The following is a 17,919-nucleotide window of genomic DNA, read 5'->3' as shown; positions in this document are numbered from 1 at the left end:
AACTGGAGTTGCGTAGTCCACACACGATCTCACTCCTCAAGCTGACGAGTTGACTCCGCAAGATTTCCTTCGCGGCAAAACACCTAAATAGGGTCTCGTTTCCCGCCAGAAGAACACTTTCCCTGGAGAACTAGAAGTGAAACCCACTCTGTCCAGATGCATGACTCCTTAGAATTTCCCAAGGGAAGCAGACCTAATCAGCTAATTGTTTGGCTGCGATTCTGGCGCTCCGGCGATTCGCCTCCCTAGCTCCTCTATCTCTATTATAATTGTCTCTTCGGGAAAACGGGGGAGAATTCTGCCCAAGGCTTGTTTGGCTGACTTCTTGAGGGCAAACATCCTCCAGGTGCAGGGGCTCCGATTCTGGCTGAACCGGTGGAAATCCCATGTTTTCCTCTTCGTCTGCCACAATAGTACTAGGAACGGGACTACAAGGCCCATGAGACATCACACCCAGCCTCGTCCAACCAGGTCTCCGTTATGCATGCCAGGTCTGCCCGCTCATCCAGGATAAGATCCTGGATAATCGCTGATTTTCTGTTGACAGACCTGGCGTTCAGCACCACCACCTTCAGATCGGAGGGTCCGCCAACCTGGGCACCCAAATTTCCTATGTCAGGAGGCTGTTTTAAATCTACAACAACTCTCCTTCTTTCTCTAGGCCAAATTAAATTATGCCTCCCTTTCCCGTATCTCCCCCTCTCCTGAATCACTTCAATAGTTATGCATGACTCACCTGAATATAAGAAGAAGACTGTCAGAATGAGGAGCAGGAAGCCTGCCTCCTTCATGATTATGTGTGTGTAAGAGAGAGTGGTCGCACTAGAGTCTCTGCTAATACTTTCCAGAGAAGACAATGTTTAAATTCCATTGACTAAGAAAGGTTGCTTTCCATCTTTACCTTCATGTATATATTTACATCTATCTGAAACCTTGATTATGAAACTTCCTTCCAAGTAATATCTTGATGTGGAAATCTAATATGACAGAATATTATGGTGAGCTGGAACAGTTCCAACTCCCTGCACAATGCACATGATAAATGTATTTAATTTTTATTTAACAGATTTCTAAGGCAGCTTATAGTAAGTTCAAATTAGGACAGAAGAAATGCAAAGGAGAACATCTCACATTACAAATAAAGAGCCGTGGAGAAACTGGCAAAGTAAAGTAATTTACAGAACTGAAAAACTGAGGAAACTAAAAGAAAGGGATTGCCTTGTCTCAAAAAGACATCAAAGCCAGCACTAGGAAATTTACTCAGGATAAAGCACTCTGTTTAGGTGCCACCACTGTATAGCCCTTTTGTGATGTATTTCTGATATTCATGATACTCTAAAAAGTGTGTTTACTAAAGATCTAGAGCACATGCAGACATGTGGAAAGCTAGAGTGGCTGGTTGATACTCTGCCATAAAGGTGGCAAATTCACTTATGCTTTTACTTTCCGGTTGTTCTGACATGTTTGAGTTGTTCAGGTGCTCTCCTAGTGCTGGACATTATCCATTCAGATACTGACACTGATGAGTTCCTGTTCAACTTGATGTAGCAGAAAGAAGAGCAGCAGCAAACTCAAGAGTGGATTCATCACTCTCAAAAGAGGAGATCCACTGGCCACCTTGGTGGAAAGTGATTTTTTGGCCTTCTCAGGGCCCTTCCACACAGTTATGTCACTATGATTCCACTTTAATGGCAGTGTATGTGTCATAGGGAATACTGGGGTTTCCATTTTAGGGAGGCACTAGAAAAGTGCTTTGGCTGAGAATTCTGAACCCGCTTCTGTAAACAGCAAATTTCGATAGAAGTTATCATGGCAGTTAAAATAGAATGATAATGAATCGAAGTAATTGCGCCATGTGAAAGAACTCTCTATTACCAAGCTGTGAAGGATTTTAAAACTTAAGACAAGCAGTTTTGAACTGAGCCACGTACATCTAACACGGTAACAATGGAATGGAATCAAATTGGTTATTTATATTTTTATATGAAACTTGAAAAGATCAGCAAGTCACACTGCCACTGCGTACATTTCCCAATTTGCTCTTGTATTTGCCCAATCATGATACTTTTACAACCTCTATTTTAATAGTAGACCATTCATATTCTAAAGGTATTTTCAGAAAGACATCTTGCTCTAGAAACTGATGGGCATTATTTCCATTAACAAAGTCACTCTTATGAGGAAAAAAGAAAAAAAAAGCTGTTGGAAAACAAGAAAGGATTACAACATATCCTCCATATTTGAATTTTGAAGGAGACCAGGTTTGTGGAATACTGTGTTTTGTCCATGAATGTTTGTATTCATCTCTTCCCATATTTTCTCTCAATAAGATTTGATACAAAAAAAACTTGCAGCTAAGTCCAGGTTGTGGGGTGCCAAGGATTGTTACTAATTTGTTCCCATGTGCCACTGCTACTAATCAAATCCATTCATGCTGTTCATACTTTATGTTTGAAAAGATGGATGATTTAGAAATCCAGGGACCTCTTCACACTGCCCTTTCAGGCCATGCCGTTGTGCTGGCAAATGCTAATGAAAGAGAAGGCGAGCAGGGTAGCTCATGGCATTGTGTGTCCTCCCTCCTCCCCTCAACATATGGAGGGGATGGGACAGGATGCATTGGCATCCTTTTCCTCCCCTCATCAGATGGCAGAAAGGGTGGAAATGTTCATTGCCCCATCCCCCTTTCCTTCATCAGACAGGGAAATGGGAGGAAAGTGAGGGTAGCTCTGATGGTTAGCTCTGATGGAGCTACCCAAAATAGACCTCCCCCCATAGTTGTGGAGGAAGCACCCCCTGACTTTGGGATGAAAATGGGCATGGCCTGCCATGCATTGTGTGATGGCGCATGGCAGGTCCCATCCTTGCCATGAAGCAAAGCGGCAAAATGAGGCAAAAATGCCTCATGTGAAGAGTACTGCTACTTAAGAATCCCGTGATCAAACTGTATGCTTAGTTTTGCAAATTTGGCCTAGTTGTTTCCTCACTTCTTGTGAGAGCAATCACAACGTATCTTAAAGCGCACCATGTTGTTTTTGCAATTTCATTTGAAACTTCCAATTTCTAAAAGAAACTTTCCACAGTTCCAAAAGGGCTTAAACAACTTGGCCTATTTGTGTCAAAAAATAAAAATAAATGAAACTATATGAAATGAAATACACAATTTTAAACTGAGATATACATCAAGTGAGACAATGTGGTTTAGTCGTTTGAGTGTTGGATTATTGCCTCTGAAGGCAAGGGCTAAAATCCCTGCTCAGTTATGAAAAGTCTCACTCTCTGATGGGTTTGCCTTATGGTTATTTTGAACTGGAGATGACTTGAGGGCACACAACACCAACACACAAGGAGAGCTAGTCATTGAGATAGCTGTGGTCAGGACTAGACAGTTTGCTGATCAAATGTAAAAACCAGCTTGATGAAAAAATCCAGTGCAGTGCTATTCCAATAGAATATGATAAAAAGGAATGGCTAAAGCCCAATAATCTTTTTTTAAAAAAAACATAACAAAGAGGAAAGACATGCTGTCACTTTGCCCTCCAGCCATTATGTGGCAACTGATTTACTGAAGTGTTTTTCTAAAGAAAAAAGCCTCTGCTTAATCCAAAACACTGGGAAATCACTGGAAAGTTTGTACCAAAGAAGGAGGCTATCTTCTTCAGAAAACCTCCTTAACAGGAGGGTGCCAGGCTACCCTCTAGGGAGGGTGTTGGAGAGTCTGGGAGCAGCTACGGAGAAGGTACTCTCCTGCAATATGTACCTGTGAGAAGGGTGGGCCAAAGAGAAGAGCCTCTCCAGATCTCAAAAAGGCAGATTGATATGAGAGAATGTGGTGTTTCAAATAATCTGGACCTGAGCCATGAAAGGTACAGATGTGCATTTAACATAGCATGGCATTATATGCTAGCCACATGTCTAAACAAACCAAGAGTGGACAAGTACAGCATGTGTAGGGATCATTTTTTTTGCATCTCAGACAAAAATCTGTTATAATGCATCAAGCAAACAAATAAGCAAATCCAGTACTCAATAGAAGTTTGTGTCTGCTTTTAAAAAATTGATCCTTTTAATTTTTAAAAGGCAAAAGGCAAATTCACCCTTAACCCCAATTTTTCTTTCTCCTCATCATCTTCCACTACTACTGCCACCAGAAAAATGATAGTCCAGATAGTCTGGAAAAACAACCTTGGGAGCCTCATGTACTAGGTCTCCATTTGCCCATGTGTGATATAAACTGAATGTTGGCTTATGTTTTGTACTGTTCAGAAGACAGGACTCAGTAACTGTTTAACATTGCAAGAAAGAAGATTTTGGCTAAGCATTGAGAAGACAAACAGATGACAACAATGGTTCAGCTGTGGAATAGACTACCTTAGAAGGCGGAAGACTCTGCTTCATTTAGAGATATTTTAATGCAGATGTCACATACATGGATGTTTTATCAAATGATTTCTAGTTGGTCTTTGGGGATTCCTTCCAACTATTCTATGAATGATTTATTCCAGCATTCCAACTCCTCAATCTGTTCTCTTTCATGCCAAGTCTTTACTTTACATTTGCTCACACCTGTTCATGCACATGCACAGTCGAGGTACAATAACAGAGGATATTCTGGGAGGGGAATTAATCACTCGGCCATGTGGTGAAATAGTTATATAACAAAAGAGACCACAGGGCAAGAATAATGCTTTTCCTCTCCTAAGGTTAAAAACCCCATTCTGAACATACCTTCAAAAATATATTCAGCCTTCCGATATATGTTATGGTATGAAATGAAACTCAACAAGAAAAATTAAAACACAACACAGGTGCAAGTTAAATGTTTTAATGCCAAATTGCAAACCCAACACTCTAGTTAGGGAATAAGATGTCTCCTGGTCATTCATTAGTAGGTGTCTTACATTTTCCAAAATTCCTGAAGTAAAAAGGTTCAGCACTTTTCCTAGAAAAAAAAAGTAAAATGTAAGATATATTGGAAGTATGATAATGGGTATCTGAAGTCTACAGCTACTTTTTTAAAAGTGCACTATTCATTTTGTGACATGGTCCTACAATAGACCACATTCATCTTTCCTAAAACATTTTTCCTCTATATAAAAAATAAATTCTTATGCTAGGCAATTTTTACAAGAGGAACTTACTGGAAAGAGCTGGAGCTCCCTCACACAACACAAAGAAGGCATTGTGATTTCACTTAAACTGCCATGGCTGCATCCCATGGAAACCTTGGGTTTGTGCTTTGGTCAGAGGCACTACAGCTCTCAGGAGAGGAATTCTTAATATTTCTTCCTAAGTTGCAGGATCCCATAGGATAGTTAAATGTAATCTTAGTGCTTCACAACTGTAGTGTGAAAATGGTATTGGAAACTCCTGAATTTAACTAACGCAAGACAGAATAGAACTGGAACTGTTCATAACATGTGTCCTCCAGATATTGTCAGAGCCTTAGCCAACATAACCAGTGATATGCAATGATGGGAGTTGCAGTTCAACAGTAAGTGAAGGACTGGATCATTGCAGTCCCTCATTTATATTGGTGTGAGTTGCCCTTAGGACATTATGGGTCAAGGATTGTATCACAGGCTTGAACCTCCCTAGCTAAGAATAGAAATGCTTATCATTGCACAACATCATTGTGAATTCATACCAAACTCATGTACTATCTCCCTTTCTTGGGCAAGGTACTGGAGAGGGTGGTTGCTTCTCAGCTCCAGGGATTCTTAGATGACACTGATTTTCTGGACCATTCACAGTCCGGCTTCAGGCCTGGTCACAGTACTGAGACGGCTTTGGTCGCCTTGGTGGATGACCTCCGCAGAGAGCTAGACAGGGGGAGTGTGTCCCTTCTGGTTCTCCTGGACATCTCAGCGGCTTTCGATACCATCGATCATGGTATCCTTCTGGGACGGCTCTCTGGGATGGGCCTTGGGGGTACTGTGCTCCAGTGGCTCCAGTCCTTCCTGGAGGGCCGTTCCCAGTTGGTGAAGCTGGGTGATACCTGCTCGGACCCCTGGCCTTTGACCTGTGGGGTCCCGCAAGGTTCCATTTTATCCCCCATGCTCTTTAACATCTACATGAAACCGCTGGGCGAGGTCATCCGGAGTTTTGGAGTTGGGTGCCATCTCTACGCAGATGACACTCAACTCTACTACTCATTTCCACCTAATTCCAAGGAAGCTCCTCAGATACTGAACCAGTGCCTGGTCGCTGTAATGGCCTGGATGAAGGCGAACAAGCTGAAGCTCAATCCTGACAAGACAGAGGTCCTCGAGGTCAGTCGCAAGTCTGATCGGGGTATTGGGTGGCAACCTGTGCTCGATGGGGTCACACTCCCCCTGAAGGCGCAGGTCCGCAGCTTGGGGGTCCTCCTGGACTCATCACTGACACTTGAGGCTCAGGTGTCGGCGGTGGCCGGGAGGGCCTTTGCACAATTAAAGCTTGTGCGCCAGCTGCGACCATACCTCGTGAAGTCTGACTTGGCCACGGTGGTCCATGCCTTAGTCACCTCTAGACTGGATTATTGCAATGCACTCTACGTGGGGTTGCCCCTGAAGATGGCCCGGAAACTTCAGTTAGTCCAACGTGCGGCTGCCAGGTTGTTAACTGGAGCAAACTACAGGGAGAGATCTACTCCCCTGTTTAAGGAGCTCCACTAGCTACCGATTATTTTCCGGTCCCAATTCAAGGTGCAGGTTCTTACCTATAAAACCCTAAACGGTTTGGGACCCGCCTACCTTTGTGACCGCATCTCCCGCTATGAACCCACTCGTCCTCTTCGTTCATCCGGTAGGGCACTTCTTTCGCTCCCGCCACCATCCCAGGCTCGGTTGGCGGGGACGAGGGAGCAGGCCTTTTCTATTGTTGCTCCCCGGATCTGGAATTCCCTTACGGAGGAGATCCGGCAAGCACGCACCCTGGCTTCCTTCAAAAAGCTGCTTAAATCCTGGCTCTTCCGCTGCGCCTTTGGATAACCGAGCCCATAGCTATAGTAGTTGCACAGGCCACCTCTTTGACTTGAAACACTGCACTTTATTCCTCTGCCCCAAAGCATCTTAGAATATCACATTGCATTTTAGTTCTAGAGGTCCCTCCAGGCCATCCTCTTCTCCATCCCAGTGGTCTTTTTTTCTTTTCTTCCTCTTTCTTTGCAGATTCATGTTATTTGAGTGATTATATTCCTTCTGCTTATGTGATTGTTTTAGTCAATTGTTATGTTTTGTTTTTGTTTCTAATTCTTATAGCGTTTTATAGTGTTTTCAGTGTTTTATTGTACAATGTTTTATGCTGATTTTATATTGGAAACCGCCCTAAGTCCCTTTCGGGAGAGAGGGCGGTATACAAATAAACCTTTACTTACTTACTTACTTACTTTACTAGTTAAATTTGGGAGTTTCCAATAATTTAGGGCCTTTCCACATTATGGTAGTATACACTGTACACTTAACTGTCCTATAAGATCCTGGATCCTTTTTAAAAAATGGGGATATCCTGTTTTTAGGCATCTGATGCTCCTTCTAACACTCCTGTATAATACAGATTATCAAAGCAGATAATCCACACTATCTACACTGCTATATAATCCAGTTCAAAGCAGATAATCTGGATTTTATATGGCAGTGTTGAAGGGGCCTGAGAGTGAATTGGTGTTCTTAGTGTCTTCAGAAGGCGTGGTAATCCAAAAGTGCTTCTGTAGTGAGTTTGGGGACAGTGACCTGTGACTGTGGGTGTCACTTTGAACTACTTCACTTCCTGATGACCAAAGTGCAAGCCATTTCACTTCTGGCAAACAGAATTAGTGGACCTTTGGCTTCAAAGTCATAACTTCCCTTTTTTTGCCCAGTTCTCTTCCATAAAACAAAACAAAAAAAATCAAGGAACTTCACAGTTTTGCTGTTAATTCCAGGCACAGATAGGGATTTCCCTTAATGACCATTAAGGATACATCTTTACTTTTTAATCAATTGACATAGTCCATTTTGCAAACAGCCAGGTCATGCATACCTCCAGCTTAAGCATGGCTTGGCAATCAAAAGTACAACCCCTGCTTGCAGAATACACAAAACAGGGAAAGGCTAGTGATCGCAAAATGTATTTTTACTTTTTTATTACAGTATTTGAAGTATTTATAGGCACATTGCCATTCAATTTGTTAGAAAAGATAGAAATAATTAATTGTGAAGCCCCCATCTTGTGAGATTTTGAACTCATGGTATTGTGCAATTCTTCTGGGGGAAAAGAAGAGATTCACAGAGGCAATGTACAGACTGGGAAGAGATAAATTCTAGCTGCTGCAATAACCTAAAAGTGCTTTCTGGCTTTTTCAAGTGCTTGAGGAACTAATTGGTGCCATAAGAACAGTGACTATCCTGGTGTCCTTCAACTCAAAGCAGAATGGGTTTGCAATACCAGGACCTGTTTTTAGAGTATTGTGGATTAATATCCTTAATACATTTACACTCTACTTATACCTGTGTATGCCTTGTCTAAGAAAACTCTATGACATTCATGAGGTCACCATGAATCACCCTTTATCCAGCCCTGAGAGTTCCACTTTTTTCCTCAAAACTGAAGCATCATGCTTCTAGCAGGAGTGTGATAATCCAATTAATCATTAATTTTGCCCTTATATTTTCAAAAGGAAAGCCAGTGTGGTGTAGTGGTTTTGGGGTTGGAATATGAATCTGCGGAGCAGGGTTCAAATCTTTTCTCAGCCATGGAAACCCATTGGATGACCTTGAGCAAGTCACACTCTCTCACTTATTGCGATCCCATGAATGTCATAGAGTTTCCTTAAGCAAGAAGTAGTTTTGCTAGTTCCTTTCTCTTAAATATAGCCAGGACTACTTTGTATTCAATGGTGGTCTCCCATCTGAGTACTGGTCAGGACTGACCCCACTTAGCTTCCAAGATCAGATTAACTCTGAGGTCTTTAGCGTATTTAGCCCCCATTTCATCCTCTCAGGTCATTCATTCTGTCTCAGAGAGAGTCAAAAGCAAATTTCTTTGAAACATATCTTGCAAACAAAACCCCATGAACAGTTCATCTCAAGATCACTGCTAAGTTGAAAACAACTTGAAGGCATACATTAGCAACAAACTTTAAAAGTATTCAAGTAACAATTTTTGGTAACTGATAGGAACTGGAATATAACTTTTGCAAATATAACTGCGTATTGCCCCTGGACCCCCAATAGCCCCCCCCCAATTTGCATATAGTCCACATTTTTATGAAACACCATAAGTGAGGAAATAATTTTGTATAGTCCAGTTGGTGGCCTGTTTGTGAGATCATATGTATATAATTTTAAACAGATAATACTGCAACAATCTATTGAACATGTACTTGGATTCCTGTTCTAGATATTGATCAGCTTAATATCCTGCCAAAATATATCTGTGTATAAGGAGATAGAGGAAATGCCCCTAGAAGCGGAATTCAGCTTTCCTTTGTATCACAGTGCTATTACTTGAGTTACTTAGAACAAGTTAAACATTACTATATACTTACAGGGCTTGAACGCAGAAGAAACATTTGTTGTCATATGTCTTGCCATCAGAACCACAGTGAGGGTCATATAGCATAGTGCATATTTTGGTTTCTGGTGAATACCCCTTGCAGAAATTCTACAAACAGAATCAGACTCAGTATTTCTGTTAAATTTAGTTTCAGTCCCCAGGCACAAAATAAGCAGTGAGATTTTTTTATGTGCCTGGAATTTTCACCATGTATTCATGCCTTTCACTATAGCAATGTCCATTCTATTTTTAGTTGCTGCTTGTGTGCATGTGCTTTCAGGCTGCCTGCCAATTTATTGTGGTCCCATAAATTTAATAGGTTTCTATTAGGAAAAAGGTAGTTTTGCCAGTCCTTTCCTCTGCAAGAACCACCTGGTATTCATTGGCAGTCTCCCACACAAAGGCAGCCAGGGAAGGGAGGGGGAAAGGAGGGGGCAAATCCCCCCCATGTCACTTTGTTGCCCAGGCTGACATCACTCCAAGTGACGAATGACATACACTAGCCATTTTGCGTCCATTGTCTGCTGTAGTGACAAGAATGGAAGGGGGCAGTAAGCATGAGTTTGGTGCTGCTAGACATTCAGGCTCCTTCTGACTTCTGCAGTGGTGGGAAGGGGGTTAAAACCCTTCTGGGACCAAAGTGGAATTTGACCACCCAGGTTGGCCCCACAATAAAGTATAGCCATGTACAGCTGCCTTATGTCTTGGGCAACCAGGGTTTGAATCTCTCGTTGGCCATAGCAAGTTACTTGGTGAACTTGGGAAAATCACACACTCAACTCTGAGGGAGACAAAAGAAAAACTCCAATGGACAAATCCTGCCAAAAAAATCCATAATAGGTTCACCTTAGAATCACCATAAGTCGGAAGTGATGTGAAGCCATTCAACATGACAGATAGATGTTTAAATGGTTTATTGAAAATTAAACCATTAATTCAATTCACAGACACATACACACCATGCGGATGTTACAGTCTGAGATTTTCACCCTTCTTACTATTGCATATTGTTGGCTAGGGATGATGGCAGCAATAATCCAATACCTATGAAAGGCTAGAGGCAGATTGGGAGAAGCAAAAATGGCACATTCTAAATCCTATTGTCAAAATGTTTGTATTGCTGGATCAACATATCAATTTACTTACCTTAAGACACTCTCCATTATGTTTCTTCCCAACTGTTCTTCCAAACTCCCTGGGGGAAGGAGGGAGGGAGGGAGGGAGGGAGGGAGAGAGAGAGAGAGAGAGAGAGAGAGAGAGAGAGAGAGAGAGAGAGAGAGAGAGAGAGAGAGAAGGAGGGATGGAGGAAGAGGGAGGGAGGGAGGGAGAGGGAGAGGGGAATTTAATAGAGATCTTCCTATATTCAGATACAGAATGGGGGAGGCCTGGCTCAACAGCAGTACTTGTGAAAAAGATCTTGGAGTCCTCGTGGACAACAAGTTAAACATGAGCCAGCAATGTGATGCAGCTGCTAAGAAAGCCAATGGGATTCTGGCCTGCATCAATAGGGGTATAGCATCTAGATCCAGGGAAGTCATGCTCCCCCTCTATTTTGCCTTGGTCAGGCCACACCTGGAATACTGTGTCCAATTCTGGGCACCACAATTGAAGGGAGATGTTGACAAGCTGGAAAGCGTCCAGAGGAGGGCAACTAAAATGATCAAGGGTCTGGAGGACAAGCCCTATGAGGAGCGGCTTAAAGAACTGGGTATGTTTAGCCTGCAGAAGAGAAGGCTGAGGGGAGACATGATAGCCATGTACAAATATGTGAGGAGAAGTCATAGGGAGGAGGGAGCAAGATTGTTTTCTGCTGCCCTGCAGACTAGGATGCGGAACAACGGCTTCAAACTACAGGAAAGGAGATTCCACCTGAACATCAGGAAGAACTTCCCAACTGTGAGGGCTGTTCGGCAGTGGAACTCTCTGCCCTGGACTGTGGTGGAGGCTCCTTCTTTGGAGGCTTTGAAGCAGAGGCTGGATGGCCATCTGTCGGGGGTGCTTTGAATGCGATTTCCTGCTTCTTTGCAGGAGGTTGGACTGGATGGCCCGTGAGGTCTCTTCCAACTCTACTATTCTATGATTCTAGGTCAGTCAAACCATCAATAGTATTCTTTTCTTCTGAACAGGAAAGAACACAGCAAAGGTAGGTCCACTATCTGTAGACTAGTGCCATTTTAATTAGTATAGATTAATCATCCCTTATTGGAATTCTGAAATCCAAAATTCTTCAAAATCACCCACAGGAGTGGCTGAGCTGCTGACACCTTTGCTTTTTGATTGTTCAATGTACACATATTTTGTTTCATACACAAAATAATTAACATTTTCTGTATAGAATGGCCTTCAGGCTATATGTATAAGATATATATGAAACATACATGAATGTTGTGTTTGGACTTGGATCCCATCTCCAAGCTATCTTGTTTCATATATATTCTATACAGAAAATGTTAATTATTTTGTGTGTGTGTGTGTGTGTGTGTGTGTACACACACACACACACACGCATACAGGTATTCCAAAATTTGGGGGGATTAATAATTAAATACAGGTCCCCAGCATTCCAGATAAATGATCCTTAACCTGAACATATTTACTATTCCAGATTTTGTAGTTCCCTTCATGCATTCTAATGTTCCAGTAATCTTATCCATAAAATAAAAATAAAAAGGTAGATAGGTTTAATCCTTCATTCAGAGCCTAGTATGTTGGCCTTTGTCCAAGAGGATCTGGATAAATGGTTATTACTTGCCCAACACTAAAAGTTTGTTGGTTTTGGTTGGACTAATCACTGTTCCTCACAATGTCTGTGATAGGCGTCACATGTCTATGTGGATAAAATGCAGCTGTTACCCAAAAACATCTGAGTAAATTGTTGACAATTAGAGAAGCACAAATAAACTAAACGTCACAAAATATCATTACAAAAACAAAACAAAAAGCAATCACTATTATCACCCTGTAAAATGTTCTGCATATATATCAATATATCAATATGACTTACACCTGTTGACGACAAAGCATGCATTCATTGGAATAAGTCTTGTCATCTGTTCCACAAACTGGTTTCCTCATCCTTTGGCAGGTGACCTTATTGCCTTTCACACGTTGGAACTTGGTACAATCCAGCTATGAAAGAAATGTGTGAGGCATTGAGGGCAGGGAATACATCTACCCAGTAATCCCAGATTTGAATATTTCTATTTGAAGGGGGGAATGATGAGCCTTTTGAATATATCCCTTCCCTTTCCTTATTTTCTCATATTAGGGCAACTTCACAGAACAATGTTTTCCCCAGGGAGGCAGACTTGTTAGCTGTGCTAGAGCACTATTCTGGAGAAGGAAGCACACAGCGTTACCCCAGTTAGAAAGTTAGCACACTTAAAATATTGCATGCCTTAAGCCACTTCTGAGTTGTGGTAACCCTAAGATAAACCTGTCATTGAGTGTTCTTGGAAAGATGTGTTCAGAAGGAGTTTTCTTAAGGTTTCTTCTGAGGCTGAGAGAATGTGACTTGTCCAAGGGCACGAGTGGGCTTCCATGGCCAAGCAGGGATGCAAACCAGAGTTCTTATCCAATGGTCAAATACATTGTTCACAATCCAGAGGATGCAAAAGTTCAAAGAAGTGATTTAAGCCGGTCATTCTCCACATGAGTGAGCACAGGGCTGTGCTGGCATGGCATGGGACCTCCAAGGCTGTTTTTGTTATTTTCAACATGTTCAGACACCCCTTCCTTTTACATTGGTGACAGTCACCCCCATGCCCACCTGCATTATTAAATATCTTTTTAAAGCTAAGCAGAATCTGGCCTGATTAGTTGGATGGGAGACCACCAACTACATGCCATAGACTATATTTCAGAGGAAGGACCTGGCAAAACCATGTCTGAGTATTGCTTGCTGAAGAAACTCCTGTGAAATTCAACAAGCAACATGAAGGAACATGCACATATAAAAAATGTCATTTTGGAGAGGGCATTATTTATAGTGTGCATATCCTCTGAAAGAACTTGGAGGCAAAAAAGGGCCCTAGTTGTCCATCTATGCTTTACAATGTCAAAAGGACGATATTACATATACTTTTGAAGTATTATGATATTAATGATCATTTTAAGGAGCCCCTGGTGGCTCAGCAGGTTAAACCGCTGAGCTACTGAACTTGCTGACCGAAAGGTCAGTGGTTCAAATCCAGGGAGTGGGATGAGCTCCTGCTGTTAGCCTCAGCATCTGCCAAACTAGCAGTTTGAAAACATGCAAATGTGAGTTGATCAATAGGTATCACTCTGGTGGGAAAGTAACGGCACTCCATGCAATCATGCTGGCCACATGATCTTGGAAGTGTCTACGGACAACGCCAGTTCTTTGGCTTAGAAAAGGAGATGAGCACCAACCCCCAGAGTCAGACACGACTAGACTTAATGTCAGGGGAAAACCTTTACCTTTACCCTAATGATCATTTTAGTATAGGAATGCAGGTCCCAGTAGTCATGGATTTGTCACAGGTCATCTTTTATTCTTTCCACATATATCATCATCCCCAATCCTACTTTAACTGCGAGGGATGCTGTGGTTCACCAGTGACAGCCCCTGATGTCCCCCAAATTGCTTGTTCATTCTCCTTTGTTGGAAGTAGCCTGTACATCATGGTTTAGCCTGCACCTTCTGAGCTATCCAGATGCCTTTGGGCCACAATGCCATTGCCAGCATTAAGAAAGACCCATTAGCCAGTGGTTATGTCACTGGGAATTTTCTTGCAGGCAGGAGAGATTAGAATTGCTAGCCCAACTATAAAATATATCCCAGGTAGATTTGCCCATGCAATAAACAAAAATACAGATTTATTTTTATTACATTTAATGGGTAATATTAGGAGAGATAACTAATGTGCTTTTTAGGATCATGAGTGTTGTTAAAGATCTGTGCATTAAGACTTCCCTGCCACTGGTGTGTCACTGTTTACCCTTATTTTCATGCTTCCCAACCAGAGATTTGCACAGTGTGAAGGATGAGGGTGATGAACTTTTGGTTCTAGTTGATGAACTACGGCATGGGGTCATTTCCAATAAACAGATAGAGGCAAAAACGGATGCATTGCAAACTCAGCATGGGTATATGTCCCCAAATAATTGAACTGTAATTATTTGATAAGTCAGCCATGCAGCACTCTATGCAGCTGCAATGGGGACAATATTGGGTTTGTTGCTTTGTCACCTTCTCTGCATTGCAAATGCACATCCATGCAGCTGAAACGGCTTATAAATGAGACTCATACCTAATCTTTTGTTTCTACCTCTGTTAGGAAGCCTATATTGAACACCTGATTCAACAAAAAGGCTTCTTAAAAAGTACTTATTCAAGTCCTTCACTTTCTTGTTTTCCAACTAGCCCTCACTAAACTTGAGTACAATCTAGGGAACAAGGTCTCTTATGTATGTCTCTTCGAAAAGGATAGCAATTGTTCTGTTCTTCCAAAGCTCTCATCCCTTGCAATTACACCAGGGAAATAGTTGAGAGCTTGTTCCTGTTTAGTGCAGAGTGAAAATGGTATTTTTCCCCCATTTATCTTTGGTGAACACAATCTACATTTTCCTGCTTGGAGCAAAACGTTGCTTACAAATTATCCATGTTATTCAATGAGCTACAGAAAGCAGCAAAGCCAACGCTGTTTTACTCACCTCAGCCCCATCCTCACCGAAGACCACTGAAAGAAAACCAGAAAGTGCATTATTATCTTTATGAACCATCTTGAGTTCAATTTTACAAAAGTGTATTTTTCAAACCATTGTGAACATTAAATTTTCTGAGCTAAGGGTATGTAGGATTAGAAGAATTAATGAATTAAGCCCCATTAGATCATTCTATTTTATGACAGGAAGAGACATTTCTACAGTTGTTACTGTAGAAACATAATGAAAATTAATTAATTTTTTTGTAATGAATGTAATAATTATTTTTTGGACAATTGCATGCAATAGGGACAATGGGCAGGGGCATCAGCTTACAATAATATGTAAAATTATGGCAATAACATTGTTTTGCTTGGCTACACATAAGAATCAAGGAAAAAGGGGGGCAGAATTTGAAACTCTTCTGTAGAAAGCTGGATATCCGATATTCATTTTCCCAACTTTTTATGATAAGCTCCATCCTAAAAAGGAACAGAATTTGGTTGACCATCCTAGCTGCTCTTTCCAGAAAATTCAAGAGTAGCTGTTAGTCAGCCATAGCTTTCTGGGTGCCTTTTACAATAGACTTACCCGAGAAGCAGCAAATTGCAACAGCAAAGATCACAAGCACACCCATTCTCTTCAGGGAAGGAGTGAATTGATATTCAGATGAACGAAGATGGTGTGTTAGGACACGGTCACAAGCAAGAGTTCAGGTGTATTGGGAACACATGCACACAACCACACACATATATATGGTTGCGGAAGTTTACTTTACAATTAGTGATTATGAAAGACTTGGCATTCTCAAGGCAGTTTTATAATCTGGGGAATTATTTAGTTTGGGAGGCTGTCATTAAACATTTCTGTTTCACTGAAATGTTATCTTGTCAATTCTGGGGACTGCTGAACCCTTTCCTTCTTTACTAATTTTCTCTTGATATCTTCCAAAATTGCATTGATTCCAAAGAGAGTTGCACCTTGTTTGGTTTTTGCTTATATCTTCAGAACAACACAAGTGGAGAGGAATATTTGACTGGAAAGAAGCTAGATCTTTATCTGATAAAAAGAAGTCTTTGTGGTGGAGAGAGAAACCACTTGCACAATTGTGACATTTACTGAGATTTATTTTAACTCCCATCCAAACAATGAAGGAAAAATGCATACAGTGGAACCTCTACTTAAGAGCATTTTGAGTAAAGAGCAATTGTTCGGCCCCAGTTTTGCTTTGACATAAGAGCAGCATTTGAGTTAAGAGCACATGCTATAGGGAGCTTTAAGGCTTTAAGGAGCCTCTGTGCCTCCTTGCCTCATACTCTTGGCCACTTTGGGAGATTGCTATCTGCTTTGCTCTTGTCCACTTGGAATTTTGGGTGAGTGGATTTTGTGTGGTTTTTATTCCTGGTATGTTTGGCTTCATAAAGAGAGAGAAGGAGAAAGTGCAAGAGGGGAAGGGAGGCTGGAGTGAGTACAGTATTATTTATTTATTTATTTCTATCCCCCCTTTCTCCTGAATCTGGACTCAAAGCAGTGAACAACACGTAAATAAAACATTCCATACATAAAAATAAACATAATCAACAGATCAAAACATTTCTGATAAAATTATAAACCCATGATACACGTAACACGTAACTAGCAAAAAATGACAATTTAAATATTCAGTAGATTAAAACCCCAAACTAAAACTAAAACTAAAATTAATTCCTTTAGACCGTTGTCAGGTCCATTGTAGGAGTTCCACTATAATTGATATATTGCACACATAAATCTGGCATTTGTAATACTACTCTTCCTCTTCAGGGAAGGCCTGCTTCCATAGGAAAGTTTTCACTTGGTTCCTGAATGATAACAAGGAGGGAGCCATTCTAACCTCTTTAGGGAGAGAGCTCAAGAGCCAGGGGCAACCACTGAAAGCGCCCTCTCTCTCATTTCCATCAATTGCACTTGTGATGAAGGCAGGAGCGAGAGTAGGGCCTCACCTGAAGACCTCAGGGCCCATGTGGGTTCATAGGAGGAGATGCGGTCTGCTAAGTAGGCTGGGCCCAAACTGTTTAGGGCTTTATAGGCTAAAGCCAGCACCTTGAATTACCAGAAACAAACTGGTAGCCAGTGCAGCTACTTCAGGAGTGGAGGGGTTTGCTCTCCACACCCAACTCCTGTAAGCAATCTGGCAGCCCTCCCAGCCACCACTGACACCTGGACCTCCAAAGTCAGCATTGAGTCCAAGAGGACCCCTAAGCTGTAGACCTATGACTTCAGGGGAAGTGTGACCCCATCCAGCACAGGTTGCAACCTTATACCCTGATTCGCCTTACAACTGACCAGGAGTACCTCTGTCTTGTCAGGATTCAATTTCAATTTGTTCATTCTCATCGAAACCATCACAGCTGACAGATACCAGTTCAGGGTCAGGACAGCAGCCTTGATATTTGGTGGGAAAGAGTAATAGAGTTGGGTGTCATCTGCATACAGAGGGCACAGAACTCCAAAACTCCAGATGATCTCTCCCAGCAGTTTCATGTAGATGTTAAATAACATTATGAAGAAAATGATGCTTCACTCTCTTCACTTTGTGCTTCCTTGCCACAACTTTGTGCTTCTACCATTTTAAACTTGATCTTTCTTTTTTATTGTACCATGTGAGTGTGCATTTATACATTATTTGTTATTTATAAAGTACATTTTTCTTATTTAAACATGTAAAAAAGGGAGCTTTTTGGGGGAGGGGAAAAC

The 17,919-nt window shown here is 41.6% G+C and overlaps 1 protein-coding gene across 1 annotated transcript in view; it reads right to left on the bottom strand.

Moving 5' to 3' along the window:
- LOC134295885 (ovomucoid-like) overlaps window positions 1–17,919 on the bottom strand; it is a 56,382-nt gene that overhangs the window by 21,997 nt on the left and 16,466 nt on the right. The window contains exons 5-10 of the mRNA XM_062969369.1: window positions 15,775–15,892; window positions 15,193–15,218; window positions 12,521–12,645; window positions 10,663–10,711; window positions 9,509–9,624; window positions 4,902–4,942 (exon numbers count right to left, since the gene is read on the bottom strand). Coding sequence (XP_062825439.1) covers window positions 4,902–4,942; window positions 9,509–9,624; window positions 10,663–10,711; window positions 12,521–12,645; window positions 15,193–15,218; window positions 15,775–15,892 — 475 coding nt within the window. The remainder of the gene's footprint in view (window positions 1–4,901; window positions 4,943–9,508; window positions 9,625–10,662; window positions 10,712–12,520; window positions 12,646–15,192; window positions 15,219–15,774; window positions 15,893–17,919) is intronic.

This window comes from Anolis carolinensis, chromosome 2 (genome assembly GCF_035594765.1).
Source record: "Anolis carolinensis isolate JA03-04 chromosome 2, rAnoCar3.1.pri, whole genome shotgun sequence".
NCBI lineage: Eukaryota > Metazoa > Chordata > Lepidosauria > Squamata > Dactyloidae > Anolis > Anolis carolinensis.
The sequence above is the reverse complement of the archived record's forward strand: the minus strand, read 5'-3'. Positions and strand labels throughout refer to the sequence as shown.